This window comes from Hyperolius riggenbachi, chromosome 6 (assembly GCF_040937935.1).
Source record: "Hyperolius riggenbachi isolate aHypRig1 chromosome 6, aHypRig1.pri, whole genome shotgun sequence".
NCBI classification, from domain to species: Eukaryota; Metazoa; Chordata; class Amphibia; order Anura; family Hyperoliidae; genus Hyperolius; species Hyperolius riggenbachi.
Window position 1 is genome coordinate 146648207 of NC_090651.1, and position 26858 is coordinate 146675064.

Below are 26858 nucleotides of genomic sequence, written 5' to 3' on the forward strand. Positions count from 1 at the left end.
CCAAAGTTTCACTAACTATTAACAAGGCTTAAACCCCTGGTACACACATTCAGTTTTGATAGACTAAATGATTGGCCCATTTTACTACTTCAGAATCAGAAACATTTGGATTTGTGACCTACATGGCTCAGAGTAGAAATAAAATACAAATATATACTGTAAGTAATTAAAAAAGACACAATAAGCAGCAGTGTTAACAAGATACTTAAAAACAGTGTTAAACTAGACAGTCTAAAGATAGCAACAGCGAAGGGCCAAAGCAAGAAGGATGTTGCCAGTGGTAACTTCATATTGCAGGTTCTGTTTAATCACAACCTAGTATATCATAATTTCACAGATAAGTACAGCCCGTATACTTCATGGGAGTCACATTAATTTTAAAATCTTAAGTTCCATTGAATGTATGAGGTTTTTGTTACAAGTGCATTTATTTTTACTTGTACATTGGTTTACATGTGAATTACCAATGAGGCTCATAAAAAAATGAAAATGTATTTTAAGCTGCGATCATATTAGATGTTGGCCTGATTAGCTTTCATTAGAAGAGAACATGGAAACAATTTCATTTTTCCACTACTGCAACATACTTTAATTGAAAAAATGCAGCCATATACCTACAGTATATTGATTGGCTATCCAACTGGTCATGTGATCCCAGTGTCTGTGCGTTTCATTCAAGTAATGCAATTTAGTACAAGGGATAATGTATCTGCTTAAGGTTAGGAATGGGGAGGAGTTTTTCAGGCTGATGTCTACTGGCAGGCACAAGACTGGTCTTTGGGTGGAGCTGCTGAGCTCTGGGTCATATGAAACCACCCACTACTCTCTTGGCTCTCAGTTGCCATCATGTTTTACAATACAAAAAAAATATGACACCACTGTACTAAATTATGTAGCTAGTGTCAAAAGCAGGGAGGACTGCACCAGGTAAGAATTTAAGAAATGTTGATAAAAAATATTATTTAGCAGTTTATTAGCAAAAAAAACAACAACAACAAAAACATAGCAGCACTAACATTTCATACTTGGTGATTTGTTTCTGCCCAGAAATGCTATTATATTGAAACAATGTAGGGAGAACAATTCTCTGGGAGTCCTAAAGCCTGCATAAAGTAAATTCAAAGCAAGTACCAAATGTAAAAAGGGGAGATTTTAGCAGAGGAGACATCGGTAGGTGAAAGCAGTACTCAGAGTTTTTCGACAAAGTTTATAGACAAAGGTCAACAAAAGTCCTGCATCTGAAAGGCCACATTGATAAACATTTACTGATCTCTTTAATTGAGAAGATAAGATTTTAAAGGCCATTAGCAAATTCAAGGACAATAAATCTCCTGTGTAGGCAGCATAACAAGATAAATGCACAAATTTGCCAGTGGATATCCAGCCTGTGCTACTCAGACTCATAAACTAGACCTCAAGTACAAACGAAATCCTTTGATAATTATGAACAGTAAAGTAGTTCCAAAATACAATAAAAAGTAGTGAAAAAAAATGATTGGCTAATGCTATATATAAACTATTTATTTATATTATCAAAAATGGGAGGAATCTGGTAATACCATAGTCAGGGAGTTACCTCTAGGATGTTTGTAGGCTGGACTATCCAGATCTGTTTTGTTGTTCATAATCAATAAAAATACATGTGTTGGCAGCCTGCACCAATGATATGTTGTTTGTTTTCAAGCTACTAAAATGTTAAGGGCCAGTTTCTACTAGTGTGCCATGTCTGTTTCCGAACTGGACGCAGTACCCCTGCTGTTGCGAAGCCCAGCTAGAGCCATGCTAGAGCCATGCATGGATTTGGAAGTGTGCTGCAGAAAACTGCAGCATGCTGTTTGGAATCCTAGCAGCATGTGATTCAGAAGGCAAGCCTATTGTCTGACTAGACAGCATTTCTTGTCTGGTTTACATGCAGGGAAACGCTGCATATTTAGAGGTAGTGGAAAGAGGCCCTAGCAGAAATGAAAAACTTACTTAACATTCCTTATTTTGCCACACTAGCTGATCTATTAAAACATTTGCACCCCTCTCAAGGAGAAAAAAATATTCTGTTCTATTGCTGTGGTGGGGGAGAAGGTTCGACAGCGCATTGCACCAGGAAGCGGTGCACAACAGAGTGTCACAGTGTGGCTGGGGTAAATAAGAGAACAATGCCATCGGCCTGTGCTCCCTGGTGCACCAAGAGGAATTGCGAGCCTCTATACACACACAAGATTGTCACAGCGGTGGCCCCGACCATCAATTCAACCAAGAACCCTTTAGTGTGTGTACAAGGCTTTACATTGATTGCATCACTGGTGCTAACTTTGAACTGCAAATCTTTAAAAACTTTGCTTTGCTGGGATTGTGCCTTCCAATCCACTTGATATCACTTTTATATGAGCATTTTCATATGAGCATTACTCATTTGAAGAATTACCATTCCAAAACAATGTCCGAACGATATTCTGAATGAATAGCAAATCAAACAAGAATGCCCTCGTTTGTTATAGCGTACTCGAGGCAGTATAATAACAAATAAATAAATAACCAGATACTAACATAAAAAGAGAGAAGCCTCTGCATCCTGGATGCCATGTCCTGCTGGAGACCCCCGCCACTGCTACCCTCTTTTAAATTGCAACCACGCTCCTCTTCATGTATGAACATGGCCAAATTGTGCCTGTGCAAGTATGGCCATGTCTACATAGTAGCACGGAACCACTCATGTATGAGCGGTTTTGTCTTAATGCGCAGGTCTACTGGTGGAGTACAGGTGCACCACGATAATATATCTGACAATCTCTTTTTGTACTCTGGGGTTCCGCGTATGGCTATGGTGGTCTCCAAGAGGTTGTGGAAAGACTCTGGAGGATCCAGAGGCTTCCCTCTTTTTAGGTAAGTATCTGTTATTTTTATTTTATTCCACTTCCGGTACACTTTAACCCTTTGGCAGCCAATTTATTTAGAGGCTTGCATGTGCTCCAGGTCAATTTATTTTATCACTTTTTTTTTTATTTCTTACTTCTTACATTTCCTTGTTTCTAATTAGTACTACTGTAATGTGTATTTATGGCCTCTTGTCACTAGGGGGCAGTGTGAGACAATAACAGAGGACTTCTACTTTTGAATGTCTATATTTTCTGCTAGGAGAGAGAGAGATCAAAGCATTCCAAGAATTTACAGCATAATGAGTTTTGCCATTATTTATTAGATTATATATTTATATTAAATCTGGCTTCTAATCTGCTGAAAACATTGTACAGCGTGAGCCTAGTTGGGGTAGAAGCTTCTTCTCTCCACTGAGTAAGCTAATGAAGTTTTCTTCAGCTTTGCACATGATCTTCCATGTAACACAACAGGATATTGGTAATGAATGGAATTACATTAGAAACAAATCTGCAATGCATTTAATTTGTGATAAAACGCTCACTTTTAAAGTGTTCATTTATAATACAGAATCCTCCACAATGAATAAACTCATTTATTATAATACAAGCAAAAGCCACACACAGATTCAATTAAGACTTCATATCTGTTCACTTTTAGAATTGTTGCTAAGAATATTTATTCACTGTAAATTAAAATAATGCACTGCTTAATTCAATTTCAAATAAAGACAAAGTAAAATCTTGTATTACCCTGTTGGAGCTAAAATCACTGTCTGTTGAGAATTGGCAATGTTGTACTGTGCAAGTTGTTGCAAGGAGAATCATTGGCAATGCTCTAATGCAGAATTTAGGAATATGGACTGGCTTCTACTGACTGTTTAGAGTTATTAAGTAAGGTGGGAGCAGGTAGACAGCCAAGTGTGGGAATGTGAAGAAGCAGCTAGAAAGTTTAAAACTCCCCATGACAATGCTGCTTACATATTTATACTTTTCTTTATAGTGTTTTCCATTATATTGTTTACATTACAGTCCTTCCTACTTATAGTGGTTCCTATCATAGTGAATTGTCCCTAGTAAAATACGCCTATAATAGATTTTAGTTACCTTATTTAACACTCCCCTGCCAACCTCCACCCCAAAATCGGGGAAAGTGTCTGTTTAATCGACCAAACATAGAGCCGGCACCATGTCTCTCCCAAAGTTGTTGCCACTCCTCCCGTTGTTTCCACTCCTCCCAAGTGACAGGTCCCCCCCCAAGCTGTCACTGCCCCTCAGTTTATAGAGATCCCCAGAGCCCCTGCAAAGTAGCAGCAGTGGAGTGCAATCACCCATCTAGCACTAGAAGGATGGCGCTGCTCAACAATTGCTCAGTAGTTTACATCAAACCATTACAGTCTATTCTCCAATGATAATAGAGTCCTGTGTCACTTGTAGGCCTCCACAGATTTTCAGAAGCTCGGAGTATACACCACCACCACACTCAATGTGAACAAACTCACCAATCGCAATCAACTGTCTGGCAAGTACTCTCCTCCTATCTTCATCCTTGCTGGCTCCCATTCTTCCTGACCTGGTGGCATGTATGTACGAGGGGGTGCGTGGATGATGATAGAAGGAACCCGACATGAAGAGAACACTGGGCGGACAGGTGAGTGTGCTTCACTGGCGGTACTCTGCAGGAGCCACGGGAGGTGGTGGTAGAGATTAATTAGGGGGAGATTTATTAGCTTGGTCGGAGGGGAGACAGCTTGGAGGAAGACCTGGCTTAGTTCAGAATTCTTTTTTTCTGTTTTTTTTCCTCTAAACCTAGGTGGGTCTTATGATCAAGTGAGTCTTATGGCGTGGAAAGAAAGATAATCAGTTCAACAATTTCCATCTATTTCAAAATCAGAAGTGTTCTCTGTTGAGCTATCGTTAGGACAGATTGCATAAATCATTGTTTTCAAATTTTTACAATTCTCTGCGACGCCTGAGCCAAGATAAAAAAATCTCAGCATTACTTACGGTATATTATTGGGCAAAAGCCAAATTAAACAGTGGCCTCAATTCACTAAGCTTATCTCCTGTCTATAATTACGTTAAAGTTATTAAGTTATCACCATGGTGGTAAGGCATGTAGTATTCAGGAAACATTTTACCTCAGGCAAACTCTTCTGTCTTTAAGTTAACTCTTCAATTCTTAAAATAACTCCAGAATTCTAAAGTTAAAGACAGGCTGATAATTAACTGCGTGTGAAAATAACTACAGAGGAGGTAACTTAACTACTGAGGAGGTAACTTAAGGAATGAAGAGATAAGATAACTCTCTCTCTCTGTGCTGTGGCAAGTTTACTCTTGCCTTATTATCTCCAGCGTGATCTTAGTAAATTGAGGCCAATGTCTTAAACCTTTTCTTGGATTCCCCATTCCTAGTAAATAAAAAAAAAATTCAGCACTTTGACTTTGTTCACATCTAAAATTGAAATCGCTGACGGCAGCGATTTTTGATTTTGTGGCTGATTTTTTTTCCCCCTCCCGAAGCTTGGGTGGGCGCTGCGGTTTTTTTAAAGCGCTTTTCTAATTGCTTTTGCAGAGCGATTTGGATTTTTTAACTTCCTGACGCAGGTCAGGAATAGAGTTGGGCCGAACCTCCGATTTTAGGTTCGCGAACCGGGTTCGCGAACTTTCGCGGAAGGTTCGGTTCGCGTTAAAGTTCGCGAACCGCAATAGACTTCAATGGGGATGCGAACTTTGAAAAAAAAAAAAATTATGCTGGCCACAAAAGTGATGGAAAAGATGTTTCAAGGGGTCTAACACCTGGAGGGGGGCATGGCGGAGTGGGATACACGCCAAAAGTCACCGGGAAAAATCTGGATTTGACGCAAAGCAGCGTTTTAAGGGCAGAAATCACATTGAATGCTAAATGACAGGCCTAAAGTGCTTTAAAACATCTTGCATGTGTATACATCAATCAGGGAGTGTAATTAAGGTACTGCTTCACACTGACACACCAAACTCCACTGAACAGAACAGGTATGCAGTGGCGGGTTCACTGAACAGAACAGGTATGCAGTGGCGGGTCCACTGAACAGGTATACAGTGGCGGGTCCACTGAACAGAACAGGTATGCAGTGGCGGGTTCACTAAACAGGTATACAGTGGCGGGTCCACTGAACAGAACAGGTATGCAGTGGTGGGTTCACAGAACAGGTATGCAGTGGCAGGATCAATGAACAGGTATGCAGTGGCAGGATCACTGAACAGGTATGCAGTGGCAGGATCAATGAACAGGTATGCAGTGGCAGGATCAATGAACAGGTATGCAGTGGCAGGATCAATGAACAGGTATGCAGTGGCAGGATCAATGAACAGGTATGCAGTGGCAGGATCAATGAACAGGTATGCAGTGGCAGGATCAATGAACAGGTATGCAGTGGCAGGATCAATGAACAGGTATGCAGCCAGGGACAAGCTAAGGCTAACTAATCTTTCCCTATGAGAGACTGCAGTAGCTCGCCCTACTCTAACTAATGCAGGCACACGAGTGGCCACGGCCGCCGCTGCCTGCCTATATAAGGGGGGGTGGGGCTCCAGGGGCTAGTGTAGCCTAATTGGCTACACTGGGCCTGCTGACTGTGATGTAGAGGGTCAAAGTTGACCCTCAGTGCATTATGGGGCGAACCGCAATGGGGCGAACTTTTCCGCAATAAAGTTCGCGTGCGGTACCCGCACGCGAACCACCTAGGTTCGCGCGAACCAGGTTCGCGCGAACCAGGTTCGCCGGCGAACCGTTCGGCCCAACTCTAGTCAGGAAGTGAACTCTTTGATCTGGAAATGAATAAATACAATGTATTTATTCATCAAAAAACTGGGGAAATCTCTATACAAAGCACTTTTTCAGGCGCTTTGCAATTTCCCTATACCTTCTATTGAGCAAAAACACTCAGAAAATGGTACAAGCAGCGCTTTGCTGAGCGGATCGGAAACAAACCACTCAGGTGAGAACACTCTCATAGGGAATCATCGCACAAGCTTTTTAGGGCGATTTTGAAAATCACCGGCGCTTGAAAAAAGGGCAAAAAATGTCCTAGGTGTGAACAAGCCTTTACTGTATTTTTCAGAATATAAGATGCACTTTTCCTTCCCAAAAAATGAGGAGAAAAAAACAGGGAGTCCACTACTTATGGTCACCCACCGATACTAACCACCAACCCGCCGCAACGTCAGGAACTCCCTGCCTTGTCTCTGTGTGTGGTCCTCCAACTACCCCCTCCCCAGCATGCCTCCTTCACTCCTCCATGTAAGAACAATTTGAGGCAGCGTGGCTCACCTCACCTGTGATTCCAGCGGCAATCAGAAGACCTTTCATCTGCCGCACGGCTCCCCCTAGTGACAGCTTCTGCTGGTCATGGTGGACAGAAAGGGACACAGAGGGACAATGATTGGAGAGAACATCTACAAGATGCTCCTGAAATTTGGACGCACCAAGTTTAATATATATATAAAAACCTAGGTGCATCTTATATTCCGGAGCGTCTAAAGCAGGGGTCCCCAAACGTTTTGGGTCGAGGGCCGGGTCAACATACTTCAGACTGCTGGGGGGCCAGAGTATACATAAAATGATGTCGAAGTCTTTGTGGGCCAGACAGTGAAGCATACCCAGGTGACACCCTGCAATCCAATTGGACAGCAGTGTCACCTGATGTGGAATTTGACTGGAAACCAGCGAATAACTGCTTTCTGGCTTCCATATGGATGTCTGGCTATTGTATATGTGGACAACCAATAATTAAAGATGCAGCTGACTGCATCTATAAGTAATACATTTTGTGTGTGTGGGGCCGGTAAAAAAGCCTCAGGGGGCCGCATTTGGCCCGCGGGCCTTAGTTTGAGGACCACTGGTCTAAAGCCTCATCTACACGGTACAATTTTCCGTCAGATCAGCGGATCTATTAGATCATTTCCAACCGGTCCAGACTGCGATAGATTTTGAGTACTTATCAATGCAAAATCTATCAGAAACAATTTGTATGTCTACACACGATGCAATTTCTTATCACACCACTGATGTATCTGATGGAAAATCGTACCATGTTACACGTATATGAGACTCTACATTCCAACCCCAACCCCCCCCCAAAAAAAAATGGTAGACAGTGAGTACGAAATGTGAACTGTCCTACAAAGAGGGTGCTCTAATTCCGGGGTGTCAAACTTAATCACTGAAGGGACCAAAATCTAAAAAATAGTCTCAGTGCCAAATTGTTTATTAAGAGTTAACATTTGCATTTTATAACAGTCTCAAGCTAAGATGCATAACTCTAGTGACCATAGGGGGCCCTTCTGCAGTAGCGCAGTGGAGCAATTTAATATGTTTCTGCTCCAGGGCTGCTTGGGGTCTTCTCTGATCTTCCTGATAGCTGCATGGTCTATTCTGCATACTTCTGGCTTCAATTACATGTTATTCAATCGGGTAGAAGGAGGTATGGAAGCACAGAGAGTGCACTGGCTTTGAAGAAGAGACAACAAAATGCTGGAGCAGGTAAATATTGCACTGCTCCACTGCGCTACTCTGCTATGTAGGGAAATGGAGGAATGTGTGTAGTTTTTTTTTTTTGGGGGGGGGGGAGGGTTCCATGCCAATTTCTTTGAGTTGTTCTTTTGATACACCGTAGTTCAAAGTGACAATGTTTCAGTCACAAACACTGTCACTAGTGTGCCCCTTTGGACCGGAAGGTTAGTGTGCTGTCTTTCTTTTGCTGCTTACAATGATGGACATTGAGGGCCACATAAAATAGTGAAGGCCGTATCCAGCCCATGGGCCTTAAATGTGACACCGTGCTGTAGATACAGTGGAACCTTGGTTTGCGAGCATAATTAGTTCCGGAAACCTGCTTGTAATGCAAAACACTCTAATATCAAATCAAATTTCCCCATAAGAATTCATGTAAATTCAAGTGATTTGTTCCACAATCCAAAAACAGCTATAGAAAAATATTTGACACAAAGGACTGTACTGTATAAAACAAAGATGTAAACAAGACCTTCCCTATAACTAACAGAATCATTGCCACCTGTTGGCTCACCCCAACCTTTTTTTGTGTGTGTGTGGCTTTAACAAGGAACTTATCCAGTGACAGTTACTTTTGAGGATTTCACGAAAATGTGACTTTGCACAGTCTCTACACTCAGATTATAGACAATCCTGCAGCGTCAAGGAGAGAAGAACCATTGGCTCAGTCGTGATGATGTGATGTTTACACGCGTAAATGCTTTTTGCTTGTATATGAAGACACTGCTTGTATATCAAGTCAGAATTTCACAAAAATGTTTTGCTTGTATTTCAAAACAAAAAGGAAATAGATGCTCACTATCCCCCTCTATCTAGGGCAACCTTTTCCCCTCTTCCATCTTAGCTGGTCTTTCTACTATTCCTCCTCCTTTTCCCCCTCTTGCTTTTCTGACCATGCTATCTTTCAAGTTTTCCGTCCCTTACACTTACATAAAGTATGCACTATTTACCATTTAGGTATAATTAATCTCTCACATGGTGCCAAATCTGTTGTAAGTTACACATTTTCACAGTGTTTACAGATAGTGTCCTCATTTGCCAAGGGGGAGGAGCCTAGTCGAATTAGCTAAGGCACACTGATGATGTTTTAGGTTTCAATGTCCGGCCTGCCCACACTTATGACTGAGCCCTGAACAATCATGGAAACACTAAACGGTCATTGACTGGTCCATTGCCTGGGCACCCACTAGCTCAGTGATCTACAAACTTGGCTCTCCAGCTGTTAAGGAACTACAAGTCCCACAATGCATTGCATGAGTCTGACAGCCACAGTCATGATTCATCAACGCAAATGCATTGTGGAACTTGTAGTTCCTTAACATCTGGAGAGCCAAGTTTGCAGATCACTGCACTAGCTTATGGATTGTGCTTCTATTTCCACCCATCTGTGATGTTAGTGTGCAATTTCATGAATAAACTGTCTTACACATACAGCCCTCTCCTCGCTATGCTTTTTTTTTTTTTTTTCTTATAATACAAATGACTTACTACTGAAAGCGGAAGCTGGAAAATTAAGTGGGTAGGGCGAGAGGGGTCAGTGGCAATCTTTTTCGCTCTTTTTTTGCACCTACTGTACTGTTGTAGATGTCCATTAGGGGGTGCATGTTGAAGCCAGTGATTTCTTTCTGCTGACTGAATAATGTGCTGTAGTGTCACCTTTTCCCTGCATAATCCTCCCATCTTCAACAACTCTATGGTTTATAGTTGTTGAAGATGTTAGGATGGATCCAATGATAGCAGAGTAAAACTGCTACATTACTGTCTCTAGTAGACTACATTTAGACTGACTTTTTTTTTTGAGTATTGTGTGTGCATGTTGATAGCTAATATGGGAGGCAAAGCAATGAATGCAGTGTGATCTAGCTGTTTTTTTTGTTTTTGTTTTTTGTTTTTTTTTTTTGGGGGGGGGGGTATTGAGGAAGCAAGGGATGAAGGCATGTAGGAGATAGTGGCTGACTAATGAATTTGAGGTGAGAATTGAATGCATGGGTATTAATAGGTATAGCAAACCTGCAATTGAATGTATTAAAGGGCAGCCGAAGCGAGAAGTATTTAAAGAGAACCGGAGATGAAATAAAGTAAAGCTTTTATACATACCTGGGGCTTCCTGGAGCACCATACGCATGGATCGCTCCCACGCCGCTGTCCTCCGCTGCCTGTATCCGCCGGTACCGGGTCCCGTAGTTTCGGCCAGTCGGCGTCAGCACGCGGCCAATTGTCCGCATCACAGGGGCTCCCTCCATACCCATACGCGTGCGGCTCCCTACTGCGCAGCCACATGCGTAAGGGTATGGAGGGAGCCCCTGTGCATGCGGACAATTGGTCGTGTCCGCCGGAAGTGACGGGACCCAGTACCGCCGATAGAGTAAGCGGAGGATGGCGGCGTGGGAGCGATCCAGGCTTATGGGGCTGGAAGAAGCCCCAGGTATGTATAAAATCTTTTTTAATTTTCCATCTCTGGCCGTCTCTGGTTCCCTTTAAAGGCTGCCATATTTATTTCCTTTTAAACAATAGCTGTTTCCTGGCAGCCCTGCTGATCTATTTGACTGCAGTAGTAAGTATATCACACCAGAAAAAACCATGCAGCTAAACTTGTCAGATCTGACAATAATGTCAGAATTGACTGATCTGCAAATGCTTGTTCAGGGTCTATGGCTAAAATTATTAGAGGCAGAGGATCAGCAGGGCTGCTAGGCAACTAGTATTGCTTAAAAGGAAATAAATATGGAAGCCTCCATATCCCTCTAACTTCAGTTGTCCTTTAAGCTTTCCGTGGAAAAACAAGTGGCTAGTGATATCAGTCAAGTCTAAAAAAGTTTTACAACTACACAAATTCAAAAAGAAAGAAGGCAGGAAATACATGACTTTTACAAGATCAGGCAGGGAACTTGATAATGGAAGACTGAGCTAACGGTGAGATTTTAAATGAATGCTTTGCTTCCGTCTTTACCAAGGCGATGCCCTTCTCTTATAATAGGGTTCTGGATCGGTCCCACTCTATCTCTTTCAGCGTGAATCTCAGGGAGGGACCGGGACTTATTTTAGAAGACAGTTTTCAAATCAAAAAATCCTTCTGAAAAGTTAATGGCATCACATCACTTGTGAATTTTTGTGAAATAAGAAAAAAATATGGATCTTTCAGTAGACTCAGCAAAATCCATAAATGAAAGATTAGTCATATGCCAGTTTTATTTATGAACTAACGTATGAATTACTATTCCAGGTCTTCCAGAAGCTCTACTCAGTCCACTTTCTACTGAAACACCCATCTGTCAATGAAATGGTTACTAATGATAAATATACAATGTTGCAATAGTTTGGTTACAGGAAAGATAATGTATCATACAGAAGTTTAATTTAAGGGACAGTTCAGACAGATGTTTACAGCTGGCTAGGGTGCTCGTCGTCTTAAAGGATACCACAACTGACATGTGGCATAATGAGATAGACATGGGTATGTACAGTGCCTAGCACACAAATAACTATGCTGTGTTCCTTTTTTTCTTTCTCTGCCTGAAAGAGGTAAATATCAGGTATGTAAGTGGCTGACTCAGTCCTGACTCAGACAGGAAGTGACTACAGTGTGACCCTCACTGATAAGAATTTCCCCCTTTTGTATCTCTTTCTTGCTCTCAGAAACCATTATCTTCTAGGAAAGTGTTTTATAGTTGGAATTTCTTATCAGTGAAGGTCACACTGTAGTCACTTCCTGTCTGAGTCAGGACTGAGTCAGCCACTTACATACCTGATATTTACCTCTTTCAGGCAGAGAAAGAAAAAAAGGAACACAGCATAGTTATTTGTGTGCTAGGCACTGTACATACCCATGTCTATCTCATTATGCCACATGTCAGTTGTGGTATCCTTTAAGCGACAGTTCAGACAGATGTTTACAGCTGGCTGGGGTGCTCGTCGTCTTAGTGCTATCCATTCAAATGTATGAACGTCATTTGCCATCGTTTGCGCGAACGCAATGCTCCAATCCTGATTTTTCCCCGCGTTTCAGCCGACCCTGGAACAACTTGACAGAAGATGTCACGCACACTTACAGAAAAGCCTTTGCTTTATGAATGTTTAACATTAAAAACCATAAACTTTCAAGTAACGTGGGACTATGTGAATGTCCTTTTAGCCCACTCCTAGATTTTTACAATCAGACAATGGCTAATGAGCGTAACCCACACAGAGTAATATACATGATGGATGGATTTACATTACATGCAAATGTGTACTGAATTTGAAATGTGATAAAATACTCATTATCAAAGTGTTCATTTACTACACAGAATCATCAACAATGACTTTACTTATTATAGTACACGCAAAAGCACCACATAAATTCAACACCTTCTTACCTATTAACTCTAAAATTTGTTGTTAAGAATATTTATGCATTGTAAATTAAAATAGCACACTGCTTAATTCAATTTTAAAGTAAGAAAAAGACTGCACTTCTGAAGGCTTATACACATATCCAAGGAAGAGCGGGTAGGCATCTTTTTTTTTTCACTGAGCAAAATTATACCAAGAGATGCCCGTAACTACACCAGGTTGTTTCCTAACCTGTCAGCAATTGATTACACGAATATGCAGCTTTGGTGTATTTAATTCAACTACTTAAAGTGGTCTGAAAGTCAGCATTTCTACTTTACTCTAAAAGATTCCTCACAGCTTGAAAGCTACTATCCCAGAATTTATTTTAGCAGAACATCACTGAAATGGTTAAACAAAGCACTTTCCCCTGCTATTCAGCTTCTATTTCACTGACAACTGTGGTACTCATCCAGTTTCAAATACCCTACTGTAATGTATTCACCACTAGATAATAACTCTAATAGGGATCTAATTTAAATGCTTATGTCTTAGGTTAAATATCAACACAACACATACAGATACTTACAGGGCCATTGAAAATTGTTCCAGCAATTTCTTTTTCAAGTCTCTGGTTTTGCAATAAAATTCAAAGCCATTTTGTCCATGAGTGTGTATGAGATAAAATCCATAGGACCACTGCAAACAAGATATATGATGCAACATGAACTGACATGACTAACAATTTCAGGCTCATATTTCACTACTAAATTCAAATAAAGAAGAAAAATGTAATGATGCTTAAGGCTAGTTTCATGCTGTGCAGTGCGATTTGCGGGTGGCAAAGAGGCTACCACAGCGCATCGCACCATTGCATGCAGAAATCTGCATGCCCCCTGAATGCATACGCAAGTGATGTCAGATGTCATTTGCATCTGTCACCTCCAGACAGGAAGTGAGTCATGCGACTTCGCTACTCCAATCCATCCCGTTGTCCTAGGCGACTTCGGCGACTCGAAACTAAACATACCACTCCTGTCCTATGACATTACTCAGCGCAGCCACGCGGAGCAGAACTGACGTACTGCGCATGCTCGGCGCAGTATTTTCAGGTTTGGAGTCACCGAAGTCACCAGGAGAACGGGACAGACCAGAGAAGAGCATGGGGACTGAGGGGAATGGGAGGTGCAGTGAGTATTTGATTATGCCCCCCCCCCAGTTCAGCTTCAGTTTTTACCAGAGGCTTTCGCTTTGGTATCCTTTAAATAGGTACTCCAGTGAAAATAATGTAATAAAAAAGTGCTTCATTTTTACAATAATTATGTATAAATGATTTAGTCAGTGTTTGCCCATTGACTCTCCCTGATTTACATCCTGACATTTATCACATGATGACATTTTTACTGCTGGCAGGTGATGTCAGTGGAAGAAGCTGCTTACTTTTTTTTGGCAGTTGGAAACAGCTGTTATTTCCCACAATGCAACTAGGCTCCCACGGTGTGATGTCAGAACCATGGTCCTGACATCACACTGTGGGAGGGGTTTCACCACAATATCAGCCATACAGAGCCCCCTGATGATCGGTTTGTGAAAAGGAATAGATTTCTCATGTGAAAGGGGGTACCAGCTACTGATTGGGATGAAGTTTAATTCTTGGTTACAGTTTATCTTTAACCCCCTTGCCGTTACAATTCTGGCGGCAAGGGGGCAGTGCAGCACTTTTTTTAATTGTTTTTTTTTTAAATCATGTAGCGAGCCCAGGGCTCGCTACATGATAGCCGCTGACAAGCGGCATCTCCCTATCCACTCTGATTGCCTTCTGCGATCAGAGTAAGCAGGAAATCCCGTTCACAACGGGATTTCCTGCTGGGCCTCCCCGTCGCCATGGCGACCGGGCGGGATGACGTCACCGACGTCATGGACGTCGGGAAGTCACAGGGAATCTCACAGGGAAAGTCACAGGGCACTGATTGGCCAGGCTGCGCAAGGGGTCTGGAGGGGTCGGGGGGGGGCGCGGCGTGGCGGGTAGCGGAAACTGCACGCAGCTAGCAAAGTGCTAGCTGTGTGCAGTAAAAAAAAAAAATTTGAAAATCGGCCCAGTGGGGCCTGAGAAATCCTCCTACGCTGAGCTCGGGATAACCGGCAAGGAGGTTAAGGGGTAAAAACCTCGGAACCTGAAATGGTTAAGAAAGTAATATATCTAAATATACTACTGTAGTTATTTATAAATGCTGAAATAAATATTGTCCATGACTTTAGTTCTAACCCTCAGTTTGCTGAAGAAAGCTCAATGACACCAACAGACAACTGTATTCACAATATATATTTGATATATAAGTTTTCAATATAATTTTCTGTCTCTCTTCATTCCTTGTGGCTTGAGAGTTGTCTGGCTCATTTTCTTAGCATACCAGCCTTTCCCATGCCCATGTTTCCATCTTGCAATTTCTTAACTTTATGAACTTTTACCTTTCTATTCTCTTTGTCAGTAGTTGGGTTATCTTTGACTTCGTACATCTGTAGCTCTATAGCCGCCTTCATTTCATAGTTGTCTCCTCTTCTTTTGCACACAATAACAGCCAGGTCAAAGAGGAATATATACCTTAAAAGAACATACATTTCACACGTCAGCATTATCTGGATTCAATACAAAGAAAATTACATTGATTTTACTAAGTCACTTGGTTTCTCAGTGGGAGTGACCGCGTGACCCAGTAAACATGTAATCGGTCATGGCGCTCCCATGTGGGCCTGAACCTGTAGCTCAGTAAACATATTACTGTCACTGGGTCACCTCGTTCAATACTCTTACGAAGCAACCATGTCAGTGTTGTTAGACATATCTGCTAGTCATTAAGAGGTAACTGTCAAATAATCAGAGAACTCCTAATTTCAGCAGACCTTTAAACCAAGTAATCATTTCACAGTTACTAGCTTACTCTGCAAAAGAATGGGGTAGACACACAAATGGTCTTTTACCTGTCCTGCTTTGCACGTTTATCCAATGTAGTAAACTTAATTTCGCAATCCACTTTTGGTCTTCCATATTGTATTAAAGGCTGATTCTATACAAAAAAAGGCAAAGATTACAATAAGGTTGCATGAAAAAATACTCAGCTGTAATTGTATAGATACTAAATGATTTAAACAAATGCAGAATACAGTATGTACAAGGGCAAGTCAAATGTTATCTGCAGTTTGTGATCTGCGTGCCTGTGGTCACAGTGGTAAAGGTTCACTGTTGACCAGTGAGCTTCTCACATTGTTTTATTGGGGCAATGACCTCTGCTCCACTATATGTAGCAAAGAAAAGCTCTACTCTATATGCAGAAAAAAATAGCTCTTCTCTACATGCAGCAAGAAACAGCTTTACTCTATATGCAGCAAAGACCTGATCTACTCTATTTGCAGCAAAGAACAGCTCTACTCTATATGCAGTAAATAACAGCTTTACTCTATATGCAGCAAACAACAACTCCACTCTATGTGCAGCAAAGAACAGCTCTACTCAATATGCAGCAAAGAACAGCTCTACTCTATATGCAGCAAATAACAGCTCTACTCTATATGCAGCAAATAACAGCTCTACTCTATATGCAGCAAATAACAGCTCTACCCAATATGCAGCAGAGAACAGCTCTACTCTATATGCAGCAAATAACAGCTTTACTCTATATGCAGCAAATAACAGCTCTACTCAATATGCAGCAAAGAACAGCTCTACTCTATATGCAGCAAATAACAGCTCTACTCTATATGCAGCAAATAACAGCTCTACTCTATATGCAGCAAATAACAGCTCTACTCAATGTGCAGCAAAGAACAGCTCTACACTATATGCAGCAAATAACAGCTCTACTCTATATGCAGCAAACAACAACTCCACTCTATGTGCAGCAAAGAACAGCTCTACTCTATATGCAGCAAAGAACAGCTCTACTCTATATGCAGCAAACAACAACTTCACTCTATGTGCAGCAAAGAACAGCTCTACTCTATATGCAGCAAAGAACAGCTCTACTCTATATGCAGCAAACAACAACTCCACTCTATGTGCAGCAAAGAACAGCTCTACTCTATATGCAGCAAAGAATAGCTCCCCTCTATAGGCAGCAAGGGACATCTCTACCCTATACTATATTTGCTGTACCAAATGCACTGGAAATAAAGATTCCCACATTGAAAAACAATGTGCCTGTATGTTCTCTGTGGTATAAAAAAATCAAAAGAACCCTGGAGGCCTAAAAAGGTATTACTGTGGGGACTAAAATAGGGGGTGTGAGAAACAATAAAAATGTTAATCAAAAGGGAGTTGAAATTCCCCTACACACAGAGCAATCGCTTAAAGAGAACCCGAGGTGTGTTTGAAGAATGTGATCTGCATACAGAGGCTGGATCTGCCTATACAGCCCAGCCTCTGTTGGTATTCCAAACCCCCCTAATGTCCCCCTGCACTCTGCAATCAGACATAAATCACAGCCTGGCTGCGCTTACATCTGTAGTGTCAGTCTCGGCTGCTCCCCGCCTCCTGCAGAGCTCCGGTCCCTGCCCCCGTCCCTTCCCTCTAATCAGCGGGGAGGAAAGGGAGGCAGATGGGGACCAGAGTTCTGCAAGAGGCGGAGAGAGCAGCAGACTGACACTATAGAGAAAAACACAGCCCGCTGTGACACCTGTGTGTCGACAGCACGGCTGTGATTTATGAGGGATTGCAGAGTGCAGGGCGACCTTAGGGGGGTTTGGGATACCAACAGAGGCTGGGCTGTATAGGCAGCCTATGTATGCAGATCACATTCTTCAAACACACCTCGGGTTCTCTTTAAGAAAAGTTATACATCCTTAATTCAAGCCATCAAATTTTATAAAAATGCAAAGAAAATACAGGATATAAGACACCAGCTGGAGCCAGTAGAAAAGCCTCTCATTATTAGTGAGTGTATTACAAGAGACAATGGCAAACTATACAAGTGTGGACACACAAAATGATGGCAAGCTTGCTTAGGGCGATTCCACACTGAAATTCTCAGTGTGCTGCCATCGCAATTTTCATGTATCTTTAGTGCATGTTTTGCAATGATTTTTTGGGTGTGAGCCGTGGGCTCAAATGCGTTTCACGATGTGGAAAGAAAAAGTAGTGAGAAGTTTTTTTCAAATGGGAGATCCAGTGGCGTAGCTAGAGATTATAGGGGCCCCATAGCAAAACTTTTATGAGGCCCTCTAATGTAGGCACTCTTTAGCTATGCCACCCGCCCCTACCCTATGGACATGAGTTAATTGGCAATTTACATTCTCATGCAATCCACACTGCATATTCTCCATGGGCACTAAGAGGGTGGAGAAACCCAAGAAAGTTAATCGTATATACACCAGACCCACCCAGGCCCCCTCTGCTCCAGGGCCCCATAGCAGCTGCCCCTGGGGAGATCGCACAGCAAATCGCCTAGCACTGTGTTTGCCATGCAATTTGCATGAATTCCCATTCATTTAAAGTGTAACTGTCGGGCATAAAATCAAAAATCAATTCTTTATTTGTATCTAGTAAACAAGTAATACAGATGCTAAACAGGCAATCCAAAATTTTAAATCTCTGTTACTTTTCTTGTTTATAAATGATCATTCCCCAGTTTACCTGACTCTTATTTGGTACGTTGCCGCATAAAGGAAGTTGCAGGGCATGCTGGGTTGTCTTTTTTGCTTCGTTATTTCCCCTCAGACTTAACCAAAGAACAGAAGCAAAAAAAGACAACCCAGCATGCCCTGCAACTTCCTTTGTGAGGCAACGTACCAAATAAGAATCCGGTAAACTGGGGAATGATAATTTATAAACAAGAAAAGTAATAGAGATTTTAACTTTTGGATTGCCTGGTTAGCATCCTTATTACTTGTTTACCAGATAAAAATAAAGAATTGATTTTTGATTTTATGCCCGACAGTTACACTTTAACACAAACGTAGGCAAACTGCAGCATGCACTACATTTGAGACTGGACCAAATAAAGATCGCACCACTGTTTACAGGGAACTGCAATTACTATGTTAATAATGGTGTCCTTGGGACTGGCATTTGGAGCAGGCCGTTTGCCTACATTTTGGGGTGATTTTTCTTTACAGTTCTTTAATGGAGAGACAAAACAGACTGACTGAATTGCATTATGGGAAAGGAAAGCGTTTTCTTTTGCTATATGTTTAAAGTGAGAAGGTTATGTAATTGAAAATCCAATAAAAAGCTATGTTCAGACAGATGGTTAAAATGGCCCTTTATACATTGTAAAGGTCAAGGAATGTTGTTTAAGCTCCTGCGATGATTTGAATCATTAGTGTGAAAGGCAAGGATCAGATAGGCGTCTGTGTTTGGAACACATCAGCTACACCATTTTGTGGACAATGTTTGAGCTTAGCTGTTATAACTGAAGTGCATGACAGTGACCGCCAACAGCCTCAAAAGCACTGACACCATTATTCTACAGATGTGCAGAGAGCATTTTTTATCATTCAGAGATAAAAACAAAAAACAACAAAGCAGTATGAAGGAATTAAAGTGGACTCTTGCACAGGACAGAAGGAAAACATAGGTTGCTTATCTTTTAGAGCAATGAGGAAGTTCTGAGTTCAGGTCCACATTGAAGGGCTGCTGTGGGGTGTCTGGTAGATGATAAACACTGAATGACAGTAAAGCTCAACAGTCCTTGTGCAGAATGCCAAGAAAACCATGCAGGCTTTTGAATGATATTCAATTCCCTTTCCCTTCTAGTGCCCGTCCAAACCTAGTCTAAATGTCCTTTTTGGGTAGTAAATGATAAAATGAGCAGCATAGAGCTGGATACTGTCTAGTCCACTTCTACCATATGATCAAATGCAGAACATGATGAATTAGAGGTATCTTTGCCCTGAGGCTTGCTGACCCCGTCCATCCAGCTGAGAGCTTTGTCTTCCATCACACTCTTACATGCCTGTTTGAGCACAGATTTTCACCCCAGCAACGAGAACTATCACCTGTGAAACCTGACTTTCAGTATTTTATAAGCAGAGTCTGAAAGGCAACACTGCATGACCTGTTAGATCATTCCCCTATTTCACCTCCCTTTATGAGTCATTACCGCTAATACAACTCCATCTCTTTATTCAACTTGTGAGTAGTGTTAGTCTACAGTTAGTCTACAGCATGTTTTCCCCATGTCTGTGTGGGTTTCCTCCAAAAACTCTGGTTCCCTCCCACGTTCCAAAAACATACAGATACCGGTAAGTTACTTGGCTACCCCCTAAAATTGTCCCTAAACTACGATGGACATATGACTATGTTAGGGAGTAGACTGTGAGCCCCTGTGAAGGGCAATCAGTAACGACATACACTGGGTAAAGCGCTGCAGAAGATGTCAACGCTATATAAAAACTAAATAATAATGTCCCATGTTATGTAATCCTTTATTACAGTGAGTGACCAATGAAAACACTTCATATATCTATTCCCTGGATTTGATTGCTAAACATTTTATTTCACTGCTTTACAAATATATATTCAATTTTACTAATGCAGTATCACTGTTCTGTAAATATCAAATCAATGATATCATTATCCTTCAAATATAACAGTACAGCAATAACACCACTATCCTCCAGCTGTAATCATGCAGTATGTGTGATATTGCGCTTTCCCTTATAATTTACTGGTTTGCTTTGGTCCTTTTTTATTTTTTGTAGCATAAACGATGCTCCCACCAAAATACAACTATTCCACTACTATTCTACAAAACGGAAAAATGTAAGTAAAAGTCCTTTAAAGGGGATTAAAGTGTCAAGAAATGTTGTTTTCTAATCCTATTAAAAATATATCCTAGAACATGTTTTTAATTTTAACACTTATCAGAAGTGATAAGAACTGAGATAATTTTTTCCCCTATGAAGCTAACCTGATAGCCACAGATTTAAAAGATTAAACAATCTCATTCTGCCTCCCAGTGGAAAACAAAGATACTACACTTCAAGAAAAGAACCGCGTTTCTGTTAAATCCGAGCTGCAGATGCACAACACACCCAAAAGAAGTGTGTGTGAAATGTAAATAAAAGCAGAACACAATTATTTGCAAATCATGTAAAGCGTTCCATGGAAGGGTTTCCATGGCAGAGCAGCTGCCTTACAACAGCAAGTGCAATGCACAGCGTTAGATGCAGAGGTGTCTCACACCATCACTGGGCTCTGGAACAGTGGAGATGTGTTTCTGGAGCGACAAATTATGCTTTTTTTGTCTGCCAATCTGAGGGAAGTGTCTAAAACTTGCCTGACTGCATTGTGCCAAGTGTAAAGTTTGATGAAAGGGTTAATGGTGTGGGGTTGTTTTTCAGAGGATGGGCTGGGCCCCTTAGTTTCAGTGAAAGGAGCAGTGAATGCTAACAGATACCAAAATCTTTTGAAAATGTCATGCTCACAACTTTGTGGTAACAATGTGTCACAAATCATGATCCTATGAAGAAGACATGGATACAGGAACTTGACTGGCCTGCAGAGAGGCCTGAGCTTTGCCCAACAGATTACCTTTGTTATGAATAAGAATGGAGACTGTGAGGCTAAGCCAGGCCTTCTCATCTAACATCAGTGGCTCATCTAACAAACACCGCTGTGTAAAAATGGTTAAAAATGCCCATAAACACAGCAAACCTCGTGGAAAGCCTTCTCAGAAGATTTGAAGCTGTAATAGTAGCAAAAGCTGCACCAACTTCATAGTAACGTCTATGGATTAAGAAGAAGATGTCAATAAAGTTCATGTGTGTTTAAAGGTAAGTATCCCAGTACTCTTAACACTATACAGTAGTGTACAGTGGATGCAAAGAGTCCACCTGAAAAGCAAGATGGACAGGTGACAAGGGAGAAGGACTGTCCACACAGTAATTGTGAAATATGAAAATACACTAATTATTATCTGAATTTCTCTGAAATCAATAAATTATATTAGCGTACACAAATCCCCTCACCCGCAGCTTAACTAAAGTTGGAAAAAAATGACTACTTTATTTTCAGTATTTGTAGCAATTTATGAACAAAGTCTGATCTGTTAAAAAACGGTTTATATTTTTTACTAGGTGGTGCCTAACCTTAAACCCACCCATTGTGGTGCATAACCTTAACCCCCCCACCCCCATCCCATGGTGCCTAACCTTACCCGCACCTGGTGCCTTATTCCAACCCCCAATATTTTTGCGGCCATAGGCAGCAGTGTCAAAAGCCACGTTTAGCGGCTATGAACTGTAAATAGTGGATATAAAGTGTAAATAGTGGATATTAACCTTGGGTGCCTTCAAGTGCCCAAATTACTGTTTATAGCCACTCATTGCAGCTTTTAACACTGCCTATGTCTAAACCGTTTTTGACAGGGTGCCTTTGGCCCTTGGTACACTTTTTACCTGCTTTGACACTGAACAAAGCATGCAGATCAGGCGTTTTTTGACAAAAATCTGACTATATTAGCCACATGCTTGTTTTAGGTGCGTGATTCAGGAAATACTAATGCCAGAATGATTAGCAGGACTGCCAGGCAAATGGTATTGTTTCAAAGAAAATAAATATGGCAGCCTCCATATCCCTCTCACTAACAATAGAGAACCAGGCTTGGCAAATCAACATATTCCATGACAACAACTGATTGGTCCATCAAATATATCCACTTGAGCGAGTACTGAAATCTGCAAACTGTATGAGAGTAGCCAAAAGTAGCCATAACACCACAATACATACATACTGTATATACTAAAGTATATATACAACCAATCAATAATCACAACTAATAATACAATCATGACAACTGCTGGTACCATTAGCTGGGAAGTTGGCTGGAGAAAGGGGATTACCTGTAGTGATGGCTCAAACCTCCAATATTACGTTCGCGAACCTCGAACGCGCGCGAACTTCGCGAACCGTAATAGACTTCAATGGGGAGGCGAACTTTGAAAACTAGAAACATTTATGCTGGCCACAAAAGTGATGGAAAAGATGTTTCAAGGGGTCTAACACCTGCAGTTTTACAAGGCGGAGTGGGATACACGCCAAAAGTCTAGAGGAAAAATCTGGATTTGACGCACAGCAGCGTTTTAACCACTTGCCGACCGCACACAGCCGATGGGCGGCGGTAAGTGCTGGGCCCAAACGACCACAATTCGCCCATCGGCAGCGGCAGCGGGCGTGGTTATGCGGCGATCGTGTCACGTGTGACGCAATCTGCCGCTTGTGACTGGCTCCGCCCACCTGGCGCTCTTACTCTTATTAACTACTAGATCGCCGCATGTACAGCGTATAATACGCTTTGTAATGTATACAAAGCGTATTATACAGGCTGCCTCCTGCCCTGGTGGTCCCAGTGATCGAGGGACCACCAGGGCAGGCTGCAGACCTCCATGTCTGCACCCAAACACACTGATCCTGCCCCCCCTGCCCACTGATCGCCCATAGCACCCCTCAGACCCCCCTCTGCCCACCCCCCAGACCCCTGTTTGCACCCAATCACCCCCCTAATCACCCATCAATCACTCCCTGTCACTATCTGTCAACGCTATTTTTTTGATTATGTCCTAAACTGCCCCCTGGGGGCTCCTGATCACTCCCCCCCCCACACTCTCAGATCCTCCCCAGACCCCCCCCCCTCCGTGTACTGTATACATCTATCCTCGACTGTAATCACCTGTCAATCACCCGTCAACCTGCCTCTTACAGGCGTCTGATCACCCACCCACACCATCAGATCGCCCGCAGACCCACCCTCAGATCACCTCCAAAGTGCATTGTTTACATCTGATCTGCCATCTAATCACCCACTGATCACCCATCAATCACCCCCTGTCACCACCTGTCACTGCTACCCATCAGATCAGACCCTAATCTGCCCCTTGGGCACCCAATCACCCACCCACACCCTCAGAATGCCCTCGGACCCCAGCCCTGATCACCTCGCCAGTGCATTGCATGGATCTATTCCCCCCTCTAATCACACCTTGAGACACCCATCAATCACCTCCTGTCACCCTCTAGCACACCTACCCATCAGATCATGCCCTAATTTGCCCCGTGTGGGCTCCTGATCACTCGGCCAAACCCTCAGATTCCCCTCAGACCCCCTTCCGATCACCTCCCCAGTGCATTGATTACATCTATTTTCCCCTCTAATTACCCCCCTGAGACACCTATCAATCACCTCCTGTCACCCCCCTAGCACTCCTATCCATCAGATCAGGCCCTAATCTGCCCCCTGCGGGCTTCTGATCACCCAGCCAAACCCTCACCCGCCCCACCGCAGTGACAGATTTTTTTTTTTCTGACCACTGCTGGTCTCTACGATTTAATTGTGGCTGAGACCAACCGTTATGCCACACAATACGCAACCGCCAATCCAAGAAGCTACAATGCCCAGCCTTTTCGGTGGAAACCACTCCAAGTTTTTGAACGTAACATTTTTTGGGACCTTCTCCTTAACATGGGTCTAGTCAAAAATAATGTTTGCGGTCTTATTGGTCTACGCACCCAATACATCACATGCCCATTTGAAAACATCCTGCGCTTTCTGCACTTCAGTGCCAATACAAGCTGTCATCTAAGAGGCCACCCTGCTTATGACCGGTTCCACAAAATTCGCCCCCTCATAGACCACCTGTCATCAAAATTTTCAGATGCTTATACCCCTGAACAGTCATTTTGAGGCATTTGGTTTCCAGACTACTCACGGTTTTGGGTCCCTAAAATGCCAGGGCAGTATAGGAACCCCACAAGTGACTCCATTTTAGAAAAAAGACACCCCAAGGTATTCCGTTAGGTGTATGACGAGTTCATAGAAGATTTTATTTTTTGTCAAAAGTTAGCGGAAATTGATTTTTATTGTTTTTTTTTCACAAAGTGTTAATATCCGCTAACTTGTGACAAAAAAAAAAATCTTCTATGAACTCACCATACTCCTAACAGAATACCTTGTGGTGTTGTCTTTCTAAAATATTGTCACTTGTGGGGTTCCTAAACTGCTCTGGCATCTTAGGGGCCCTAAACCGTGAGGAGTAGTCTTGCAACCAAATGTCTCAAAATGAAGTGTGAAATCCTAAAGGTACTCATTGTACTTTGGGCCCCTTAGCGCAGTTAGGGTGCAAAAAAGTGCCACACATGTGGTATCGCTGTACTCAGGAGAAGTAGTATAATGTGTTTTGGGGTGTATTTTTACACATACCCATGCTGGGTGGGAGAAATCTCTCTGTAAATGGACAATTGTGTGTAAAAAAAATCAAAACATTGTCATTTACAGAGATATTTATCCCACCCAGCATGGGTATGTGTAAAAATACACCCCAAAACACATTATACTACTTCTCCTGAGTACGGCAATACCACATGTGTGGCACTTTTTGCAGCCTAACTACGCTAAAGGGCCCAACGTCCAATGAGCACCTTTAGGCTTTACAGGGGTGCTTACAATTTAGCACCCCCAAAATGCCAGGACAGTAAACACACCCCACAAATGAACCCATTTTGGAAAGTAGACACTTCAAGGTATTCAGAGAGGGGCATGGTGTGTCTGTGGTAGATTTCATTTTTTTGTCACAAGTTAGCAGAAATGGAAACCTTTTTTTTTGTCTCAAAGTGTCATTTTCCGCTAACTTGTGACAAAAAATAAAATCTTCTATGAACTCACCATGCCTCTCAGTGAATACTTTGGGATGTCTTCTTTCCAAAATGGGGTCATTTGAGGGGTATTTATACTATCCTGGAATTTTAGCACCTCATGAAACTTTTCTGAGCGCCTGTCATAGGTGCTCAGAAAAGTCAAAGATGCTTCAAAATGGGAAAATTCACTTTTGTAAATTTTTTAACTTTTACCAAAACCAATAAATATACACTGAATGGTTTTTTTTTTTATCAAAGACATGTAGCACAATAAATTTGGACAAAAATGTATACAGAAATTTTACTTTATTTGACAAATTTTATCACAGAAAGTTAAAAAAATATTTTTTTTTACAAAATGCATGTCTTTTTTGATGAATATAATAAAAACTAAAAATTGCAGCAGCAATCAAATAGCGCCAAAAGAAAGCTGTATTAGTGACAAGAAAAGGAGGTAAAATTCATTTAGATAGTAGGTTGTATGACCGAGCAATAAACCGTTAAAGCTGCAGTGGTCTGAATGGAAAAAAGGCTCTGGTCCTTAATAGGCGAAAAGAATGTGGTCCTTAAGTGGTTAAGGGCAGAAATCACATTGCAATGCTAAATTGGAGGCATAACGTGCTTTAAAACATCTTGCATGTGTATACATCAATCAGGTAGTGTAATTAGTGTACTGCTTCACACTGACACACCAAACTCACTGTGTAACGCTCCGTAAACAGCTGTTTGTGTAGTGACGACCGTGCTGGACTGGTGCGCACCATGGCGAGAGTGCAGGCCATGGCGGTTTTCAAGCCCATATGGTCGCCAGGCTGTGGTAGCTCAATGATAGAACAACAGTGACTGTCCAGCTGATCGAATTTGGTCTGTCCACAATGAAGCAACGACCTTATTATCTTGGGTGTGCCCCCCAACACTTTCATATAGCCGGCGGTCATTGCTTCATTGCGATACGCAAGCCCCTTCACCGCGGCAAGGTAACGATCCCCCCTTGCGTCCTGGTCTCCATAGCGGCGGCTTCCTGGTCTCCATGGCAGCGGCTTCAGGGGACGGCTGTGGACGCTGGTAACCACCTAATGGAGCCGTCCTGGATGATGCTGGGAGCTGTTCTGGGTTACACGCTGCGGTGCCTGGTGGAGTTAGCGCAGGTGATCCGGAGGTGGTGGCGGCCGATCCGCCGCTGTCCTGGACGATGCTGGGAGCAGTTTCGGGTGACACGCTGCGGTGCCTGGTGGAGTCAGCGCGGGTGATCCGGAGGTGGTGGCGGCCGATCCGCCGCTGTCCTGGATGATGCTGGGAGCCGTTCTGGGTGACACGCTGCGTCGCCTGGAGAGTCAGCGCTGATGATCCGGAGGTGGCGGCGGCCGATCCGGGACGTTCCATGCCGCCTCTCCCATGCCTGCACGTGGTCCCCGTCCTCACGCCGACCCGCAGGCTGCGATCCGTGGCCGGTTCAGAGCAGGATCAGCCGTGCCCATGTCTCTCGCCTCCCACCTCAGCA

General features: G+C 42.5%; 1 protein-coding gene across 5 annotated transcripts in view; it reads right to left on the reverse strand.

Moving 5' to 3' along the window:
• The window catches only part of VAV3 (vav guanine nucleotide exchange factor 3), a 490967-nt gene that overhangs the window by 119423 nt on the left and 344686 nt on the right, over window positions 1-26858 (reverse strand). For all 5 annotated transcript variants that reach the window (XM_068240048.1, XM_068240046.1, XM_068240044.1 and 2 more), the window contains 3 exons: window positions 15712-15797; window positions 15202-15334; window positions 13322-13431 (listed from right to left, as the gene is read on the reverse strand). In XM_068240048.1, coding sequence (XP_068096149.1) covers window positions 13322-13431; window positions 15202-15334; window positions 15712-15797 — 329 coding nt within the window. The remainder of the gene's footprint in view (window positions 1-13321; window positions 13432-15201; window positions 15335-15711; window positions 15798-26858) is intronic.